Raw genomic sequence first — 22,442 nt, 5'->3', positions numbered from 1 at the left:
ACAACCAGAGGCGAGTCCTGACTGGCTAATCTACTCAATGGAGGCAACAACAAATTTGAGGAAACATGCTGATATCGGAGAGGGCTTTTAATAATTATAGTGAAGTGGTCCAAGTGGTGGGCAGCATGGTGGCGCTTCAGCCTCACAGAACAAAGGACACTGGTTCGATTATGACAAGGGGACCCCTCTGTGTGGAGTTTGAATGTTCTTCACATGTCTGTGTGGGTTTCCTCCGGTTTCCTCCCACAATCAAAAAAAAGTTATTTGGAAAAACATTTGGGAAAATCACCCCGAATGGGCAAGTCAAATAGTTGTTTGTCTATATATGTGGCCCTGGATTGACTGACAACCAGTCCCGGGTGTGGCCAAAAGACATTTAGGATATGCTCCAGCATCCCTTTGATGACGCCGAGTGCAGGATAAGCAGCAGATGACGGATGGTCCAAGTGGTAACTCAGGACTACAACACATCTCATAAGTTTGTAATTAATTAATTTATTATCTATTCCGCTTATCCTGCACCCAAAGTCACCTTTCCAGCTGTCATTGGTTGAAAGGCAGGGTTCGCCTTCGACCTTTCACATGACATACAACCAGTCACCCTCTCATACATGTCCTACAGATACATACAACTATTCACCCTTTCCTTCACAGAAGCATGCAAGTAAACCAACATCTGGACAATTCAGGGTCTCCAGTGAAGCCTTTGCATGTTAATGAAATATGAGAACAAACTTGAGAACCCTAGAGGAAAGTCACACAGAAAAGGGGAGAACATGTGTACTATAACAAAAACCCAGGTGACACACTGGAAGCGACACAAAAAGAAGGGGCAAAACATATTTTCACCAATGGTCGTCTTTGTAGTTGAAAATAGACTTTTCTTTTTCCTCCCTTGTTCCCTCCCATCAGCTTTGCAGTGGATGCAGTCCTTGAAGCTGCAGGGGCGACATGGCCCACTCACCGCATCCACCAGGCAGACAGTTCTTCTGTCCGACTCGAGTGTTTATTCTTTTTTTTCCAGGAGACACTCTCCAGGGATTCGAATTCAGGTCGTGATCCAAAATGAATACCCACCACGTGCCCATTGTGCATGAATTTGGAGTTTGGTGGTGAAATGAGCAGTTTGGTCATCCAACAGGTGGCCACTCCTTTTCTGACACCGGCAAATTCAACAAAATGGGGTTACCCGTTGCTTCTTTACAGTTTACCACGATTGCCTGTCTAAAACCCTCTGCACCGAATGTGGTTGGTGACGCTGCAACTCAAACCAAGCACTAAGCCACCAAAACAAAAACAGAAGGACATGCTGGGAAAAAAATGTCTCGCAGATCCATGAGAGGTACATGGATGATGTCACACTGGTAAACAGCGCACTCGACCTGACGTGACCAGTTGGAAACAGCACCAACTGAAATGAGTTGTGGGAATGTCCAGATGTTTCTACATTCTGTAATCTACCCTGCCTTAGTTTTTTTGTCTTTTTTTCTGTAGGAGAATTATTCTCGGCGTTTCACCCATCATGGATGAACCCAGAGCAGTGGGAAGCCACTGGAGCGGCGCCCTGGGAGTAGTTAGGGGGTTGGGTTTTAACCAGGCACTGGAACTGAACCAAGAACTTCTGGTCTTCATGTGGCTTAATCCATCGTTTCTCGCTGTATTTCCATTGGTTGAGGAACATCCTAAACTTTGGACATGCTCAGATTTGTTGTCTCTAGTTAGAGGAGCAACAGGCTACGACTCATCTTTATCTTTGACATCCCATAATTATTTTAAGATGACTGGCCAAGGTATGGTTGTTGAGGACAGAAGCACATATTTAATCAGCTGGCTCTAGAAATATGTATGTAGTTCTACATTTCCCCCATTCTTTTAGACAGATTTCTCATTTATTAGTTTGTTCGCGCCAGGATGGCTTTTTGTCAAAGAGGACACTGGCACTACCGCCATCCTCCAATGACAAAAACTCCCCTGATTAAATTAGAGCCAACATCTCTGACATCATCCCCCTCCCACTGTTTGACAGCAGGATCTTCTAATCTCTGTGTGGCTACGGGAGGCCAGAGCAGTTCTAGGCTGTGGATTAAGACGGTTTTAAGTCCTGCTTGTTTGTCATACAGTGTGGGGAAATTTCAGGGATTGATATAAACACATATATATTAAAGGATTCAAGGCCTTTATCGTCATTACACCGAACAGAGGTATAAGAAAGAAAAAATATAAGACTAACAATATAAAAAATGACCAACAATATAAAAAATATAAATAACAACTAGAAGAATAAATTGATTCTTCTTCTTATTCTTTTTCTTTCGGCTTTTCCCGTCAGGGGTCGCCACAGCGAGTCAACTTTCTTCATCAACCCTGTAGCCTCCTCTCTCACACCAACTACCTTCATATCCTCTCCCTTCTCTCACCTCTCTCGTCCATAAATCTTCTCTTTGGTCTTCCTCGAGACCTCTTGCCTGGCAGCTCCAATTCCAGCATCCGTCTACCAATATATTCTCTATCCCTCCTCTGTACATGACCGAACCATCACAGTCTGGCTTCTCTGACCTTCTCTCCAAAACATCGAACATGTGGTGTTCCTCTGATAGACTCATTCCTGATCCTATCCATCCTGGTGACTCCCAAAGAGAACCTCAACATCTTCATCTCTGCAACCTCTAGTTCTGCCTGCTGTCTTTTGGTCATTGTAACAGTTTCTAGTCCATACATCATCGCTGGTCTCACCACTGTCTTGCACACCTTTCCTTTTGGCTGAAAGTCTTCTATCACACAGTACCCCTGACACTTTTCTCCACCCATTCCAACCTGCTTGGACCTGTCTCTTCACCTCTTTTCCACACTCTCCGTTGCTCTGGACTGTTGACCCTAAGTACTTGAAATCCTCCAGCTTCTTGATCTCCACTCTCTGTAGCCTCACCGTTCCACCCGAGCTCTTCTCATTCACACCCATATATTCTGTCTTGCTGCGACTAACTTCCATTCCTCTCCTTTCCAGAGCATACCTCCACCTCTCTAGAATTTCCTCTACCTGTTGTCTGCTCTCACTACAGATCACAATATCATCCGCAAACATCATGGTCCATGGGGATTCCTGTCTAACCTCATCTATCAGCCTATCCATCACCATTGCGAACAAGAAGGGGCTCAGAGCTGATCCCTGATGGAGTCCCACCTCCACCTTGAACTTCTCTGTTACCCCTACAGCACACCGTACCAGTGTTTCACAGCTAGCATACATGTCCTGCACCAGTCTAACATACTTCTCTGCCACTCCAGACTTCCTCATACAATACCAGAGCTCCTCTCTTGGCACCCTGTCACATGCACAGCATTCTCAACGCAAATACTGCATCTGTGGTACTCTTCCTAGGCATAAAGCCATACTGCTGTTCACAAATGGTGACTTCTGCTCTCAGTCTAGTTTCCACTACTCTTTCCCATAACTTCATTGTATGGCTCATCAACTTTATCCCTCTACAGTTGCCACAATTCTGCACATCCCCTTTATTCTTAAAAATAGGCACCATCACACTTTGTCTCCATTCTTCAGGCATCTTCTCACTCTCTAAGATCCTGTTGAATAATATAGTCAGAAAATCTACCGCTGCCTCTCCTTGACACTTCCACACCTCCACAGGTATATCATCAGGACCAACTGCTTTTCCACTCTTCATCCTCTTCAATGCCTTCCTCACTTCACTTTTATTAATTTGTGCTACTTTGTGGTCTACAATAGTCCCCTCTTCTACCCTTGCCTCTCTTTCATTTTCCACATTCATCAGCTCTTCAAAGTACTCTTTCCATCTTCCCATCTTCCCATCTTCCCATCACTCTTCTAGCATCAGTCAATACATTTCCCTCTCTGTCCTTAATCATCCGGACCTGTTGTAAATCCTTTCCATCTTTAACTCTCTGTTTTGCCAACCTGTACAGATCATTCAAAAGAAGAAGAAATAAATAAATTTAGAAGAAATAAATAAATTTAGAAGAATAAGTTGATAAATATGTAAAATGAAAAAAAAGTTAAAAAGTGAAAAGTGGGGAAAAAAAAAGGGTTTATTGCATTGTACTGTATGTGCGTTTCGAGTGTCCAGGGTTGTGCCGAATTTAGTGCAATGACCACTCTGGGTTAAAATTTGTTTTTCAAGCTGTTTGTTTTTGCCTTAATTGTCCTAAACCACCCTCTTGATGGCAATATCTATGAATGGATAGTGGCAAACTAAATAACACATTCACAGAAACAGTTGATATCAGTGAAGAAATTTTATAATCAAACATCACAGGCGTACAACTTTTCACCCTCTTATTCACCTGTATTATTTGCAAAATCATGTGTTTTATGTTACACTTATTGCACCTCCATCTACACATCCCAACAAGGTCCTCCACAAACCTCTTTGTCCCCTGTCAGCAGCATTGGGTTCAGTTTCATTTCACTGCAGGCAAACGTCGCCGTTGCCCTAATGCCACAGGATTACACAAACCTGGTTCGGAATCGGCGGCATGTTACATAATGTGCGAGACAGGGTGTGTCTGCAAACAGGAGAAGACAGTCTTTGGACGGGCTTAAAGGGGCTTTTTCTATGAATGAAACCAAGAAAGATGGGAGTGTTGAGAGAGAAGCAAAAAAATTCTGCCCATGCCTCCTCTACTGAGTCTCCATCCCTGTCTGTGTGTGTGTTCCAGCAAAAGTTCATTTGGGTCTGTGTCAAAGGTATTGTCAAAGAGAGCCACAATGGGCCCATTCTACTGTGACACATCCTACAATGAGCCTTCCTCTGACTCAACCACATTTTCAGAGGAAGACACACACACAAATGCGCAGTGAATGAATCGTATCTTTGTGTTTGTTTTTGTTTATTGTCAGCGTGGCATGTAAACAAAACTGCTGAGTTATTTTCTAATGAGAAAAGACGGCAAGGCTGGGACTTCCTCTCTTTGACTTTTGTTTATTCTAAATGATTAATGGCTGCGCGTCAGCTTCCATGCAGTTTACTTTCAGTCTGCTCAACACACCTATCAGCCCTGTAGCCCCGTAATAGAAAGATCATGAATATTTAATATCACTTGTTTACATGTAGAGATGCAACCCTTCCTTGAGTTAAATCCCCTGCTCAACACAAATCATATTATCCTGCTTGCTTTTTCTAATTCAAAGGAAGTACCAACTTATGTTTGTACTGAAAAGTCTTCCCGATTCACTTTGGAATTTTGATTTTTTTTTTTATGAAGCAGTTAAGAAAACGTGTTCTATGCGGTTCCCATCTGTGTCAAATAATAAAATGTAAAAAAACGATTAGACTTCTTCAAATTCTTTGCGTAAATCATCATAATAGATATGCATGCTTTGAAACAGACGTTTAAAGCGTTAAAATCATTGCTTCTGCCAAAATGCTGGAATAATTCAACAAAGCCCATCCATTCATTATCCACACCCCTTATCCTGCACTTCAGGAACGGATCTCAGCTGTCATTGGCCAATTTAGGTTCTTCAGTGAACCTCCGCAGGAGGCTCCGCATAGGAAGGTCCACTGTTGAAATCCAACCATGGACCCTCATGCTGTGAGGTTGAAAGGCTGACCGCTGGGCCACCTTTCAGATTAAACTTGACGAAAATACATGACGCACGGACGTTCACATCAAGGCATGTCACATCCATTAGATTACCTGTAGATTACAAGTAACAGACAGCACTGGTGCAAAGGTGACATGATTCCAGGCAAAGAGGCTGCGCAGAGGGAATGATATTTAAATTTTTTTCAACATTAATACTGAAAGATGAATATTGACTGGAATCGAAATCCAAATCGGAATCGGAATCCAAAATAGGAGCGTATTCATCATTGCATCTTACCTATGAGAGGTACTGGTTTGCTGCGATGACATCGCTACTGGTGACGTTACTTGAATTGATGGTTGGCTGATGGTTGGCTGCTCCTTTAACCAAAACTATTTAAAGTAAAGCTCATATCTCACAGATGACAGAGTAAAGAACAGTGACTGAAGCAAAGCGTTACAGTACATCTAAAACTGCTCCCGTGGATGACGTACAACCACCCACTTCTACTCCTTCTTCTTCGGCGAGTCCAGGGAAAACGTCAGTCAGTAGTGATAAATCTCTGGATGCAATGATCATTGGCGGTCGCAAAATAACCCAATAGACGGTATGACAGTAGAGGTCAGATACCAATGTCCAATCCAGTCTCCATAGCTACATAGGATGCCTTGGCTCAGCTCTAGAAATAACAGCAGAATCTCTCAGCGCTGTGTTTGTGTTTACTGGTAAATCAATTATAGCCCTTTCTTGGAGTGGCTGCTTCCTGACAGCCAAGTAGACTTAAGTTTGAACGGTGTGCACGTCGGCTGGCATGAAAAGATGACTTACCACGCCAAAACTAGCAGCTAAACTGAAAGAGTACAAAGGAAAATGGAAGGGATATCAAGTTTATTCAATGTATGGCATTGAGAAGCAGTCTGTCTGCTGCTTTTCATTTCTGCACAAGTCCAGCTGCTCTCTTTTATGCCCTAATGAAATCTCTTCAAGGCTATCTGGGTTGTTTGTGATGCATTATCCCACATTGCTTATTATTTCGCATTTAGGCCAAAGGAAAGACATTCGATTCAGGTTTGCAAAAACGGCAAAAAAACAGTATATCCATAAAATAGGGCTGTGCCCGGTGCACCCCTAAACACCATCTGTTGGTCAGCCCAACCAAAACACAAACACACAAAAACCCTATTTATCCAGGAGAATAAAGAACCGCTCTTGGGAGTCTCTGCCCTGCTCAAAACACAAATGACTCAGCCTCATGGTCATTACCATGGTAACTGAATGTTAGCAGAGGTGAGTGCGTTTTGCTGGGACTTCAAAGACAATGCATTGGTAAAGATGGAGCAGGTGATTAGCTGTAATTTACATGGCATGGGTGGTGATTCCACAGTTGCACATGGTGTGACACCCGCAAATATATTTCAATAGTATCAGTATTGCCATAGCAACATGCTGTTTGATTAAGTTTGAGTTTGCGTTACGTAATACTGATTCTCCAAATGACACTTTGAAAGTGGAAACTGGAAAATGTGACCCTGACTCAGTATTTGTGTGCGTCAGCGGGCCTTTAGAGGAGAGCGGCTGAAAATCTTTACATCATGGCACTTAGGTTTTCCAAGCATCTCCTTTTGTGATACTGAAAACCATCATCCTACAAGAAAGAGCACAGAAACATAGTGTTGCTGCTGACAACCAGAGCAAGTCCTATTAACGGAAACTCAATTGCTTCATTCATTTCAGTAGCTTCTTAGTGAAGCTACTTTATTCACACACATACTGTTAGATAGTCCTTATCACAAAGACCTATTATGTTACAGTTTAACACAACGTGAAACAACGAACTATTACAAGAGCATAGTGGCTCTGCCATATGGTCTGATGTCCTCACTGACCCCTGCTGCTTTCCAGGTAGGGGTTTATTCAAATGTCAGTCTGGCAACGTCTGAATACTCGTCCCCAGCCTTGCTGTGATTCGGTCGGACAGCTAGTGCTAGCGATAGGGATAAAAACAGACCGTACATCTACGGCTCTGCGCTGCTTGACACGGACATTTCTAATCCAAAATTATATGATGGAGTCACCGACACTGATGACTTACTTGCTTCACTGCAGCTTCATCTGTGTCAGGAACATGTGCGAGGTTAGCTCATTGTAATTCACCCGCCTGGTAAATCTCTGTGCTGCTTCATACTGTATGTTACGCTCAAAGACGAAAGGTCGTGTCCAAAATGGGAAATGTTTGGGTTCTGGGAAGTCTGGATTGTAGACGTGGATGCGTATCAGGTGATCCATCCATCAACTACAAGCGGAAAGTAACAGGGTGAATTGAAGAGCAGATGATCCAGCATGATCACGATACCTTAATAATAGATACATTTTCTAAAGTTCCATGTTCCCTATTAAAATGAGGGATTTTTAAATTTCAGCTACTTCTGTCAGCCTGATGTTCCATGGGGATCCCACGCACCGTTACCTTCTGAAGAGCTGAGTAAACTTCTCCTGCAGCAGAGCAGACTCTCCTTACACACACACACACACACACACACACACACACACACACACACACACACACACACACACACACACACACACACACACACACACACACACACACACACACACACACACACACACACACACACACACACACACACACACACACACACACACACACACACACACACACACACCTGCTACTCAGAATGATATCACTACGGCACTGTGTTGTGCATTGAACAGAGCAGCACTTACTTCAGCGGTGTCAAACATATAGCCCGCGGGCCCGCAAAGGGGTTCAACCAGGCCCGCAGCGCGCATAATTTGAAAGTGAAAAAATGCATAAAAGACAAGGATTTTTTTTTTTTTGATTAAATGCAATTCGTGAATTTTCCGCTAGGGGGCACATTATTTTGGTCAGAGTAGACGACAATCCGCATCACTGAGACAGACCAATCAGCAGACTTTATCAATGTACCACCTGCTGCTTGTTATGTTGTTTTCTCTACCTCTCTGCTACTCCCTCACTGGCCAATATGTCATTATCAAAACAGAGAAAAGCAGTTAAAGAGTGTAGAATTTTCAAAGAAAAATTGACTACGTCCCATTTATTTACGGAGACGCATGGGAAACCTTTCTGCTTGGTGTGTTTGCAACAAGTTTCAGTATTTAAGGACTATAATATACAGCGCCACTACGAGACTCATCAGAGCGAAAAATATTACAGCTTGCAAAGACAACTGAGAAGAGATAAGATCAACGAATTGCTGGCGGGTCTGAGGGAACAGCGGTACATTTTCACCCATAGCTGAGAAATCAGTGAAGCAGCGGTAAAAGCCAGCTACCTAATTGTTAGCAAAAATACACAATTTAACATTAATTACCAGCTTCACTACAAAGGAGTATGATGGAATTCTACTGTTCATGCAACTCCATACATTTTCAGTATGTATTGCACGTGTATGCATGTTTCATGTATGAAGTTTACACATTTACAGGACAGGTGAATACTCTCATCCTTACACATTTAATAGCACTCTTTTTAGTTTGAAGGGTGTAGGCAGGGATTCAATTTAGATTTTATATGCACATATGTAAATGGTTTAAAAATCCCTGTCTTTATAAGTCTCATTTAATCTTAAAGTGCATTACTATATTTTTCAATACCAATTACTTGTTAAAGTTTTGTGCCTTTGTATGATCAGTGGGATCGCGTGATCACATGATTGCAATGCATACATGTGAATGATAGAAGTAAATTGCACTTTTGTCAAAGGAAATATGAGGTGTTTCAGGAAATGTTTTGTGAAAGGATTGTTCATTAAATTCCAAGATTTTCCAAATGTCCATTTACTTCTTCACTCCAAAACAGAGGAAAGACATGATATTTTGGTTATTTATTGCTGAGTATGCTATTATTTTAATGGTCCGGCCCACTTGACATCTACCTAGGCCGTAGGTGGCCCGCGATGAGAAATGAGTTTGACAACCCTGGCTTACTCTGTCTAAACCAATCCAGAGAAGTGCTACCAGAAATGTCAGTTTTGTGTTCGTGGCAGGGAATTGTCTCCTCGTGCTCAATGTCGTTTAGAGGTCAGGGATTACTGAACACCTCGTTTGGCATGACGCCTCTGTAAACTCTTTGACAAATGCCCCAAAACTTTGAAGGTGAACCCCTGGTTATCGGCTGGCATTGTCCCGCCATATGTAGCCCAGGGACACCCGCGTTGGTTGTGGCTTTAAAAAGCACAGCTAGTCGGGATTAGCTTCCAATTTTAACACCTGAGTGTAATCCTACCTCATGCAGCCCATACTAAGCCCATACGTGCCACTCAAATGGAAGGGAAGCTGCTTTTTTCCCCTCCTTCGCCGCTACTTTTACCTACAACCTGGCAGAGACCGTTAGTGAAAGGCAAGTGTGCTGTCCTATCATTAAGGAGATTTCCTCTATTACAATATATACTTCTGACAGGATGTTGAACATTGACTATCATTTTATTTAATCTTCTTTCTTCTCCTTTGGGCTTTTTCCCTTCAGGGGGCACCACAGTGAATCAACCTTCTCGATCTAACCCTATTCTCTGTATCCTCCACTTTCATACCAACTACCGTCATATCCTCTCTCACTGGGTCCATAAATCTTCTCTTTGGTCTTCCTCTAGACCTCCAATTCCAGCATCCGTCTACCAGCATATTCACTATCCTTCCTCTGTACATGTCCCAACCATCTCAGTCTTGCTTCTCTGACATTCTCTTCAAAACATCTAGTATTTTTTGGTAATATCAAGACTATTTAACTAAACAATGCAGCATGAAAGTATTTAGTATACTGCAGAGTGATAAATGAGATACTCTGCACTCTTCATGTCCATTTGATTGTCTCGACCAAAACCTTTGGGTAAAAATCATAATGCAAATTCCATTTTAAGATTACCGGCTGACAACATGAGGCAACATGTCTGAGTCTCAGGCAAAGACAAGGAGGGAATCAACACAAGCCTTTTAGTCTGGATGTGGATAAAAGTGACATGGCAACAGACACAAACACATGCTAATGGGGTTCTTCCTCATTAGATGAGGTTCTTCCTCAACAACAGACACACCAGCGTTGAGTTATTAATGACTCCAAAGAGACAGGCAGGCTCCAGCAACATCCTAATATTTCTCTTATGGAATAAGGACGCTAAAACAGACAAATTAAAATATGCGCATCTCCTGCTGTGTGTGCACTGTGTGGGACCAGTACATTTAATAATTTTCCAACAACATCAAGAAAACTGCTTGCATGAGACCTGAGCTGAGTCGGAGGGTTCACGAAGATAGAAGATCTTTGAGATTGTCTAAATAAAAAAGACGCAGAGGTATCATATATGATTGTGAAGAAAGAGTCAAAACAGTACACCACTGGATGAGGTTATTATTTGCCCACCACGGGGCTGCAGGGGTTCATCCCTCCATCTCTGGCCTTCCTACTCATGATGTCATCACTTAAAGGGAGACAAAAATAATCTATCTTCTTTTTTTTCCCCTTCTCATGCATTGAAACCAGCAGCAATGGATCTGTCAAATAACTGCCGGATACAAATGTACGCAAATGTAGACAGGACACACAGTGAGAGCCATCTACGCGCATGTGTGTCAAAGTGTAACGTACAAGGAGAATTTATACAAGTGAGCCAGCTGGACACATAAGCCCTCCTGCATAATAACTCTGAATAATCCTTTACGATTCAGGGTGTGTATGTGTGTGTGGGGGTGGCTACATGTAGACTCAAGCTCACAAAAGGTACACACGGCTCAATTAGCCTCACCATTGTGGAGGACATGCAAAGCTAGTGCACATTTCCTGGTAAGTAACGTGCAGGCCACTGGAATGTACTCAAAATAGCAGGACAGCTTATGACACTTGAACCTCCCCAAACACACACACACAAACACACACACCAGCAAATGAAGCACCAGAGGACAAGGACATCAAGGGGGATGTGTGTGTGTGTGCTAGGAGGGGAGCTTACTCTGAATCACAACAGGGGAAATAGAAGGGACAGCGTGGCATTTGAAACAAATAATAAGACTTCTTACCTTCCATCATGGTTGCAGATTTGCATTCCTCTATTTCCAAGGAGCCTGGAATAAAAGCGGTGGACGTGTGGTGATGGTGGAGGAGGAGAAGAAGAAGCTATGAGGAGATAAAATTGATGTGTGTGTGTGTGTGTGTGTGTGTGTGTGTGTGTGTGTGTGTGTGTGTGTGTGTGTGTGTGTGTGTGTGTTTGTAGCTAACGCCCTGGCTAACTGTCAGCGTCCGACACCCCCCAGACGTCGCCTGTCAACTAGCCGAGGAGGGAGAGGGGAGGTGAAGGGGCCTATTCGGGGGTTAGCTTCGGTGCCGGAGCTGGAGCTTTAAGCCATGGATGCTGCGGCTCCCGCTGCTGCTGCTGCGGCTCTAACCTAACCAAGCAGAGGATGCTTAGATGCAGGCGGGCAGTTAACTGGAGGAAAATAAATAAATTAAAACACACGGGCGGCGGTGAGCCCATTTGTTGACATCACGGAAAAGCTTAGCCAATCAGACGAGCTCCCCGCGTAGTCACGTGCCCTCCCCCTCCCCCCCCCAAGAGCGTTCTTCACGAGTAACCCCGCACAACAAACACCCCAGTTAGCATACTACGCGCCATCGGATATTCTTAGGGACTTTTGATAGAAGCTGTAGTTGTACATGTGTATCATATTTGAAAAAAGCGAGGATCTTTTTCTTTATTAAAAATCCCTACCTTGTGTCACTTCAGTGTCCCGATCGGTGAATGACAGTTTTACCCCCTGACGCAGACAATAACGCCCGGCGGCGGACGGATCATGCTAGCGCACAGAAATCGAGCCGGAGTGTTGTCTCCCCCCACGGCCGCCCCTGCCCTCATCGGAGCACCGGTGTGAATGCGATCCGCGCCCGTCTCCACCCTTCACTCCTTCCGTCCCTCCCTCCCGCCGATACCTCGCCCCGGGCCGGTCTATCTGGGCCGCCGCGCCGCACGGCGGCAGCCGGGACCGCCGTCCATCTTTGTGACGTCACGGCAGCGCATGGGTCATGCAGAGGGATATTTGTAAGCAACGCCAAGGCCCGTCAATAATTGTGATTATCAGCAATCTATCCACTATTTTCCTTCATTAACTAATTCTTTATTGGTCAAAAACGTGAGGGATTCGGTCAAAAACGTGAGGGATTCTTCAAAAATATCATCTCCATGCGGGTAATGGTTTAGATATCCATTTGCCTTTTATTTATTGTTTTGTCTATAAACACCCCATCATAGTGTTTAGCTTCAGTGTGGTCAGTGTAGTAAGAATTTAATTTTGCATGGAAACAACTTTCCCGACTGTGCAAATGACATTAAATACTTCGAATCTTGAATGTATTTATCAATAGAAATTTTACACTATTTGAGGATTTAAAGTGTTTATTGTCATGTGTATGTTGTGGAAATGTGTTTCCCTGTACAATGAAAGTCTTACTTTGCCATCCACAGTTCATTTGGATATGTATTGACACAGGGGCAGCTTGGTGTGCAGCGCACAGAATGCAGGTGCAGGGGTGAATAAAAACAAATAAAATTAAGAAAAACAAATAGAATAAAGGAATTTAATTTATTCATTTCAGATCAAGACAATCAAAAGAGTTTTTATCAGGAATGTTTCAAACAAAATAAAAAAGTAGGCTACATTTAACAGTAAAAAAACATACATGAAAGACCAGTCATTCTGGATGGATAATGTAATATGCATATCAACGCATAAATGAATGCTTTTTACTCCATAGTCATCCTCATTTGTCCTCCAACACCTCCCCAGTTTGTCTTAACATCTCTGGCCCTCCTCTTTCTGTAGTCATTTTTCCATAAACACTCACGGCATGGGGTAAAACCCCCACACAAGACGTTGTCTATTTATCTTTTATCCCATCTCCTCTTTTCATTTGCCAATTTCCCCCTTTTCCCACCTTGTTATTTTCATCAATCTGCTTCAGTCACTCTCCTCCTCCCTCCTCTCCAGTGCCCCCTTCTGCTCAGCTCCTCATCTTAACACCCAGCAGATGCTCCCTCAGGGGAAGCCCCCACCTTCCAACCTTGCCCCCCATTTTTAACCCTCTTATGTTTTACCCCCTGCGCTCCAAAACTCCATTAACAGACTACACCAGACTCTCCTCATTTTAATGCATCATTCATCGCTTTTGTGGCCTTGTCTACCTCATCATTCATGTTCTCTCCACATAACCGTTCCTCACCTCCTCAAAATCACTTCTCCCTGGCCTCCCTCGAGCAGCTTCTTCCCCTTTCCTGCCATCTAGTGTTCATCTAGGCACATGTCTGGACAGATTACGTGGGAATAGCAGTGTTTGTCAAGGTTGTTGGGCTGTTGTGAACCTCCCTAATGGCCCAGTGGCATCAGATTCTATTTGTGTTTGTTGGAAAGATACTCCACATGGATGCTTTGCTTCTAAATGACATGATGTCATTGATATTCTACATTATCAACAACTTATCCTACGTAATCTTTCCTGGCTACACCAAAATATAAAAACTCTCATGCTGATATTCATTTTTCTATTCTGACTTTGTCTGGCAAAAATTATTTGTGCGAGCCAGTATTGATATTAGCAGCAACTCACTAACGGTGTAATGTCTGCTAAATGAGTGCAGAATAGGACAGGAGGAAGGGCGATTTGCTAAATAAAGCCTAATGCCTTATAAGCTGCATTTTGGAGCAGTGGGCGCGGAGCCGCGTGAATAAAGTCTTGCACAGTTTATCCTCAAGAAGAATGATTACAATACAATATATTCAATATATATAATATCAATATACATAATATGAATGTATAGTATTTGCCAAATATGACAACAATAACAAATAGAATTTAAATGATATATATAAAGTATACATAAATAGTGTATTTATGCACAAACATATAATAATTGGAGATTGCATATATAACTTTGTACAAGTTTTTGTATAGAATATTGTCATTTTTTAAAATTTCCCTTAAATGGGATTTTCTTTTATGGACTTGTCATTACCTGTTTTTATTTTACAACATACAGTTGTAATTTTGAGTGGCTAAAGAATATATGATGATCGTTGTGTGTACATTGTGTGTATAAAATTTTTATTACAATAATGATAATAGTTATTATTGTTATTATCGTTGTTATTATTATTATTATTTCTATTATTATTATTACCATTATTATTAATTAGAACGTAGGTGTAATATTTTGACCTACATATCATTAATGCAATAATAAAAACTGAATTTCCATTGTTAAAACTGCCAATATCAGATAGATAGATAGATAGATAGATAGATAGATAGATAGATAGATAGATAGATAGATAGATAGATAGATAGATAGATAGATAGATAGATAGATAGATAGTGGTTTAGTGGTTCTAAAGTCCTTAATTTGCTTATCTGCTGATGAACCATTTCAATAGACACACTCTCCAGTGCAGAATTATTATTATTATTTTTATTATTACTATTATTATTATTATTATTATTATTATTATTATATAACCACTTACATGATGCACACAGCACATTTCCCATCCATCGTTTAGCTTAATCTTGCCTAACTCCAGGGATATAAGCAAAGATGGAAAGGGACAAGGAGTGGCAACCTTGATTCGGCCATGCAGATGATCCACATCTAGAAGTGTAAGAAAGGCGTTAGATTCATCCTACCTGCAATTATCTGAAACCAGCCGGTGCACAACTCTTCAGCCATTTAGACCTCTCTCCATGGCTAGTACAATCCAGAAAAACAGGTGAGTGAGAAAGGCATAGGAGAGGGAGAGGAGGTGGAGGAATATCCAAGGACACTGCTGCATTGAGGTGCTACTGATGCAAGTACCTGCACAGAGCGTAACAGCCGAACACACTCCCTGTCAGTAATAGTAATGATGCCCTGAGAGGAGCGGGACTGAGGTGCACGTGTCAGGGACTGAGGTGCACCCAGATCAGGGTGACTTCAACACTTCTGTCACATTGTTGTATGAAGGTATTTGCACTTCAAGGGGATTCAGTCACATCACTTGCAGAAATCTAGTGAACACTAAAGGTGATCCCAAGGGTCAAACTAAAAAACATCATTTTGACAAATTAGATCGTTGTACTTTCATGAATTATGATAACATAATGATACCTACCTCACTTATTCACATGTATCATGCCCTAACTCCGTTGTTTGTTTTTATCCTTGTTGGTGTCTCAGTCCATTCACATCCTATTTTTTTTGTCATTGCTATTGTCACACTGTTTCTGTTCTTATCGTTGTTGTCATTTTGGTTGTCTATTCTCACCCTTGCTGTCTTTTTTCTTCCATTCTGTTGTCTATTCTTATCCTTGTTGTTGATGTTGTTGTTTATCTTATCTTATCTTATCTTATCTTATCTTATCTTATCTTATCTTATCTTATCTTATCTTATCTTATCTTATCTTATCTTGTCTTGAATGCCTGCAAGTTGGTCTACCTTTGAGGAGCCCGTCACTGAGAGGAACCTGTGGTGTCATCTACTGTTCACTTTTACCAATGACAGTTTAAGAGGGAGGACCTGCTCCAATTCTCAGTCTGTGCTCAACATCTGCCTTTTTCTCAGTATGATATTTTATTGCTATTTGACTATGTTTCCACTGAAGATATCATCCTACATTTTATCCATTCAGCAGCTGCAATTATTCATATGCCAAAAGAATGGTAGCAACTCTGTCCTATGACAAAATGTTTCCAAATTTGTGACATTTTTGACACCTGTTTCATACAGAACCGCAATGTTGCAGAACAGCTTTGAGGATTGATTATGCAAATAAATAAATATGCAGATTTTCACTCATTCACAACTCATACGCTCATCCTTCACTCTGCAATGTGGGGGCTGGAGCTTCTCCCCTCTCCTCATTGGGAGAGAAGCGGGTTTTACCCTGGAGCAGCCATCACAGGCCCACATACAGGGACAATCAGTACAACCATTTATCCACTCATTGGCACATCTGGTCAATGTAGGGTCGGCAGTGAACCCCTTTTTTGTGTTTGGACTATGGGAGGAACCCGGAGAACCCTGAGGAACCCCACACTGAAAGGCCCCCTGTGGGAATCCAACTAGGATATCTAAGCACACATTGCTTATAATTCTGGTGCTCCGTTCATCTCCAAATGCTGCTCTTTATACTTGTAGAGGTGTATTTGCACTGACGCTCTATAGATATGTATCCATCTGTAGCAGGGCACTCAATTCGTCGATCTATCAGTCGATCGCAGAGGTGGTGTGGGTAGATCACATGGTATTGAAAAAAATAGATGTCAGCCTATTATCTATCCTCAGTATGAAATGTGGCACTTAATTGATGTACAGGGCAGCCTGTCTGACCTATGGGTCACAGTACATGCGGATTCAATAGCGGCAAGTGCTACAAAACTGCGTGCCGTTAACCTCAGGGTGGTATGCCGTTGTACAGTGCACTGTCGCCCCAAAAAACCCAGCCAATGCCGACTAGAGTGTTGACACGAACTGCGGACCCCTGTCTGAAGTAAAATCTGACGGGTTGCCGAAACAGGCAACCCATGAAACAGTAACGCCCCAAACACGTCCGCAGCAGCAGTGGTGAACAACGGGACAACCTTCAGCCCTTGATCTCCGGCTCTCACGGGAGCGGTTTCCAGCACGGACGAGGATCAGCGCTTTCAAATCTCAGATCGTGATGCTAACCCGAAAAAAGGTGAAGCCCCCTCTGGGTCGGGGAGGAATTCCTGCCAAAAGGCGAAGCTTTCAATATCCCGATGGATCTATGTTCCTCCCCTCAGCCATGGTCATGAGCCACAGGGTGTGACCGAAATAACAAGGTTGCGAATCCAAATGGACCAAACAGGTTTTCCTTTAAAAGTTAATCGGGCTTTCCCTTAGAGGTAGGGTTAGGCGCTCGGCCATCCAGGAGAGGAGACGGATGAAGTGGCTTGAGCGTCCAGAGTTTCTCTTCACCTTAGTGTCTCTTTTTCCTAAATTCTCTACTTCTATTTTTCTATTACTTCTTCTTGCTTTAGTAACTATTAAGTTAATTGAATTAACCAAAACAAGAGATGTTGCTCCATTCGCTATTTCTTGTTTTCGCGGTGCTTGGGATCAGCTGATGGAGCTGAGATGCAGCGGCGGGATGGGGGAGAGGCATGAAATCCCTAAGGAGCTACAGAGGAAATACCGGGGCTGCCGAGCGGGGAGGAGACGGGAGCTGAGGAAGAGGAGATACAGACCGTATCTCCCCTCCATTGTGATGGGAAACGTGAGATCGCTGGGCAACAAGTTGGAGGAGCTAACAGCACTCACACGGAACGACGGTGTGTTTCGTGAGGCCTCGGTGTTGCGCTTCACTGAGGCTTGGCTAAACAGCAACATACCGGACTCTGTGGTGAGTTTACCCGGCTTTCAGTTGGTGTGAGCTGACCGGAGTTGTGCCGGCAGCGGCAAGAAGAAAGGAGGAGGTGTCGCTGTGTTTGTAAACAACAAGTGGTGCAACCCCGGAGACATCACGGTAAAGGAGCGTGTGTGCAGCCCGGACATCGAACTGTTGGCTGTGAGCCTCCGGCCGTACTATCTGCCCAGAGAGTTTTCCCATGCCATCATCTTAACGGTTTACATCCCACCGTCTGCCATTGCACCGCGGGCTAATGACGTCATCAGCTCAACGGTCGCAAGACTCCAGACTCAGCACCCCAGTGCCTTCATTGCCATCTCTGGGGATTTCAACCACGCCACATTGTCATCTTCTCTGCCCACTTTCAAACAGTTTGTGGACTGCAAGACAAGAGACAATAAAACCCTGGACCTGCTGTATGCAAATGCCAGGGACGCATACACCTGCACAGCTCTCCCTGCCCTGGGCAGGGCAGACCACAACCTGATCCATCTAAAGCCTCGGTATGTGCCTGAAGTCCAGCGGCAACCTGTGATCACCAGAACTGTCCGAAGTTGGTCTCAGGAGGCAGAACTGACTCTTCAGGGATGCTGACTGGGACAGATGACTGACTGGGATGTGCTCTGCGAAGATCAGGGAGAGGACATTGAAAAACTCTCTGCCTGCATTACGGACTATGTGAACTTCTGCACCGACAACATCATCCCCACCAAGACAGTGCGTTGTTTCACAAATAACAAACCCTGGGTGACTAAGGACATTAAGGCCACGCTGAACAGGAAGAAAGCGGCATTCAGGAGCGGAGACAAAGAGGAGCTGAAGAAGGTGCAGACTGAGTTGAGGGAGAAGATCGCAGAGGGCAAGGACAGTTATAGGAGAAAGCTGGAGAGCAGACTCCAGCAGAACAACATGAGGGAGGTGTGGAGTGGGTTGAAAACCATCACTGGCCATGGAAAACAAGGAAGCCAGATGATGGTTGGAGACCTGCATGAGGCCAATGAATTAAACCTGTTTTTCAACAGATTTGATGAAGAAGCCTCTGCCCACCCTCCCCTCAGCTATGCCCAGGACTTTCCTCCCCCTGTGCCCTCACCCCTCACCTCTAAGACTTTTACCCCTCCCCCATGCACCTCTTCTGCTTCCTTCGACGATGTCTCGTTAACACCTCAGCCCTCCTGCCCCCCAATGGGACTCTCCCCACCCCCTCCTGTCACCTTCACCGCTGAGGAGGTGAGGAGAGAGTTCAGTCGCCTTCATCCCAGGAAAGCCGCCGGCCCTGATGGACTTAGCCCCAGAGTGCTGAAAGGATGTGCCTCTCAGCTGTGTGGGATCTTCACATACCTCTTTAACCTGAGCCTAATCCAGATGGTTGTCCCTGACCGTTGGAAAACCTCATGTCTGGTCCCAGTGCCCAAGAAGAGGAATCCCAGCACACACAGCGACTACAGACCAGTGGCCCTGACATCACACATCATGAAGTCGCTGGAGAGGCTCGTCCTGAGGCAACTTCGTAATGTTGTCGGACCTTCGCTGGACCCCCTGCAGTTCGCTTACCAGCCCCGGATAGGAGTGGAGGACGCCATCATCTTCCTGCTGCACAGAGTATGCACCCACCTTGGGGAGGCAGGAAGCATTGTGAGAGTCATGTTCTTTGACTTCTCCAGTGCTTTCAACACCATTCGACCTGCCCTGCTGAACAGGAAGCTTCTGGACATGCAGGTGGATGCTCCACTCGCGGCCTGGATCAACAACTACCTCACAGGTTGGCCGCAGTACGTGAGGCTGGGAAACATCACGTCGGACACCATTGTGAGCAGCACGGGGGCGCCACAGGGGACGGTCCTGTCTCCCTTCCTGTTCACACTCTACACCTCAGACTTCAGGTTCTCCTCGCAGTCCTGCCACCTGCAGAAATTCTCAGATGACTCTGCCATCATGGGATGCATCAACGGAGGCCAGGAGGAGGAGTACAGGAGCGTGGTGGACAGGTTTGTGGAATGGTGTGGACTGAACCACCTGCAGCTCAATGTGTCTAAGACAAAGGAGCTGGTGGTGGATTTCAGGAAACAAAGGACCCACCTGAATCCGGTCACCATCAGCAGTACTGATGTGGACATTGTGGACACCTATAAATACCTGGGTGTCCACTTGGACAATAAACTGGACTGGACCCTTAACACCAATGCCATCATCAAGAAGGGTCAGAGCCGTCTGTTCTTCCTCAAGAGGCTCAGATCTTTCAACGTCTGCAGGACCATGCTGCAGATGTTTTACCACTCGGTGGTGTCCAGCGCCATCTTCTACGCTGTTGTGTGCTGGGCAGCAGGATCAAGACAGCTAACGCCAACAGACTCAACAAGCTCATCAGGAGAGCTGGATCTGTCCTGGGAGTAGAGCTGGAGTCTGTTGTGCAGGTTTCAGAGAGGAGGATGATGAGGAAGCTCCACAGCATCATGGACAACATCCATCACCCCCTGCATGCCACGTTGATGTCCTGTCGGAGCTCTTTCAGTCGTAGACTGATACCATCAAAGAGCTCCACTGAACGCCACAGGAGGTCTTTCCTACGTGAGGCTATCAGACTTTTTAATCCCTCTTCCCTCAGCCGCAGGGAATCTTCAATCTTTGTAGTTACTGCTAGCAGTTAGACAATTCATATTTCATTATATTTCTTATTCTTCCTCCTTTCTACTATTATCTATTACTGTTATGTTTTTTACTTGAAACTCTGGCACAACAATTTCCTTCGGGAGACTTATAAAGTTGTTCTCATCTCATCTCATCTCATCATCTGGTGAGGGGTCTGGGGCATGTCCAACCAGCAGGAAGTCCTGGGGAAGACCCTGGACGCGCTGGAGGGGTGATGTGGGGAGCTGCATGAGATCCCCCAGGAAGGGCTGGACCAAATGGCCAGGGAGACGGAAGTCTGGGCCTCTCCACTTTGGTGGCCGCCTATGTGACCCCACCCTGGATAAGCTGCCAAAGATGGATGGATGGATGGACCTATCTACATTGTGCTCAGAAAAGACAACTGAAACGTCCAAGCACTGACCAGAACCTATGTTTTTTTTCCAAGCTGCTCAGATGTTCCACCACACTTGAGGCTCTGATGGGCCGATGGATTGTTTCAAGATCCACACCCATGGTGAGAAACCATCTCTGAGCAGAAGAGAAAGGCTGCAGGTCTCTGCTGGCTCTGCTGGACCCTGCAGAGGTATCACCCCTTTTGCATTTTGACAAATTCAGCTCCCAAGACTCCAGGTGGAGATGCTCCATGTTCTGGGATTCGGTGAACGACAAGTAACACCCAAGTTCTTCACCCTCTTCATCTCCCTCTGTCACATACCTCACCTTGCACTTACATTTATCTCAATCTGCCCCCCACACCCCCACCCCCGAATCATAATCACCCTCCATCTCCCACCCCATGACCTATATTTCCCCTGTGTTCACTAGTGCTCCCGTGCTCTTCGCCTGTGGGTGGCAGCGTTGCCCGGGGACAGACGCTTATGTTGAGTGATGGTTTGGCATCTATCTGGTTTGCAGGTCAAGTGGGTTTTTTTTCGTCATCAAAATACAGTTGAAATGGGTCATTACTCTGACAGCTGTGTAACTGCAGCTAAGAAAGGAAAGTTGTGGTTGGCAGCCTGTGAGTGAAGATTGGTGGGGAATGGAGGCGGAGGTCCTGCAATTGCCCCATTGTTTGTAAAATTTGTTCTAGTTCCATTTTCAATTTCCTGCGGTCTTCTTTGTGGCCCAGTAATAGACAGAACCCCTGTCAGCGAATAGATTATTTGATGAGACCGTCAACAAAAACAATTACAAGTAAAGACCTCCGTCTGAGTCATTGTCCAATTCCTCTTCCAGTTTCTCCGTTCTTGGTCACAGGGTTCGGGCCAGATGCAGGGTACAACCACAAAAAAATGCTAGTTGTTGATAAGATTTTGGGCTACAGAACCTGGATTGGAGCTCCTGAAGCCCGGCATCATGCATGGATAGTTACTGTCCCAAAGCCAGTATTTCTCAGCTTCTATAAATATTAATTTGCTCATTTCTCATCCATGCAATATAGAGAAATGCTACAAATCACTCTTATTCACATGTCACAAAGAGACACAACCATTCAATTTCTCATTCACACATCATGTGGAGCAGATGTGTCAGACTCAAGGCCTTTAGGCCAAATGTGGCCCACCACATCGTTTTATGTAACCCGCAAGAATATCTTAAACGATCTGAAAATTGTCTTAAAATAAAGAAGTCAAATGCATGAATTGGATGGGTTCTCTCCTCTGTCTTTGTGTGTCTGCGTGACACACACCATTGTCGCTTTGGCCACGTGCAGATCCGTCCTGTCTGCAAGAGAGAAAACAGGTCTGAATAGGATTTTATATATATATATATGTATATGTGTATATATATATATATATA

The 22,442-nt window shown here is 44.3% G+C and overlaps 1 protein-coding gene across 14 annotated transcripts in view; it reads right to left on the bottom strand.

Moving 5' to 3' along the window:
• sgip1a (SH3GL interacting endocytic adaptor 1a) overlaps positions 1–15,384 on the bottom strand; it is a 65,353-nt gene extending 49,969 nt beyond the window's left edge. For 4 of the 14 annotated variants that reach the window (XM_086161398.1, XM_086161402.1, XM_086161409.1 and 1 more), the window contains exons 1-2: positions 15,291–15,384; positions 11,639–11,683 (exon numbers count right to left, since the gene is read on the bottom strand). In XM_086161398.1, coding sequence (XP_086017524.1) covers positions 11,639–11,683; positions 15,291–15,333 — 88 coding nt within the window. In that variant the 5' untranslated portion in view covers positions 15,334–15,384. Of the gene's footprint in view, positions 1–11,638; positions 12,005–12,327; positions 12,577–15,290 lie in introns of those variants that run through there. The other 10 variants (XM_086161399.1, XM_086161411.1, XM_086161404.1 and 7 more) reach the window with 8 other exon arrangements.
• Between the last annotated feature and the right edge of the window lie 7,058 nt (positions 15,385–22,442).

Source organism: Fistularia commersonii, chromosome 16 (assembly GCF_037954325.1).
Source record: "Fistularia commersonii isolate RoL2024-O1a breed Wild chromosome 16, RoL_Fcom_v1.0, whole genome shotgun sequence".
In the NCBI taxonomy this organism is placed as follows: Eukaryota; Metazoa; Chordata; class Actinopteri; order Syngnathiformes; family Fistulariidae; genus Fistularia; species Fistularia commersonii.
The sequence above is the reverse complement of the archived record's forward strand: the minus strand, read 5'-3'. Positions and strand labels throughout refer to the sequence as shown.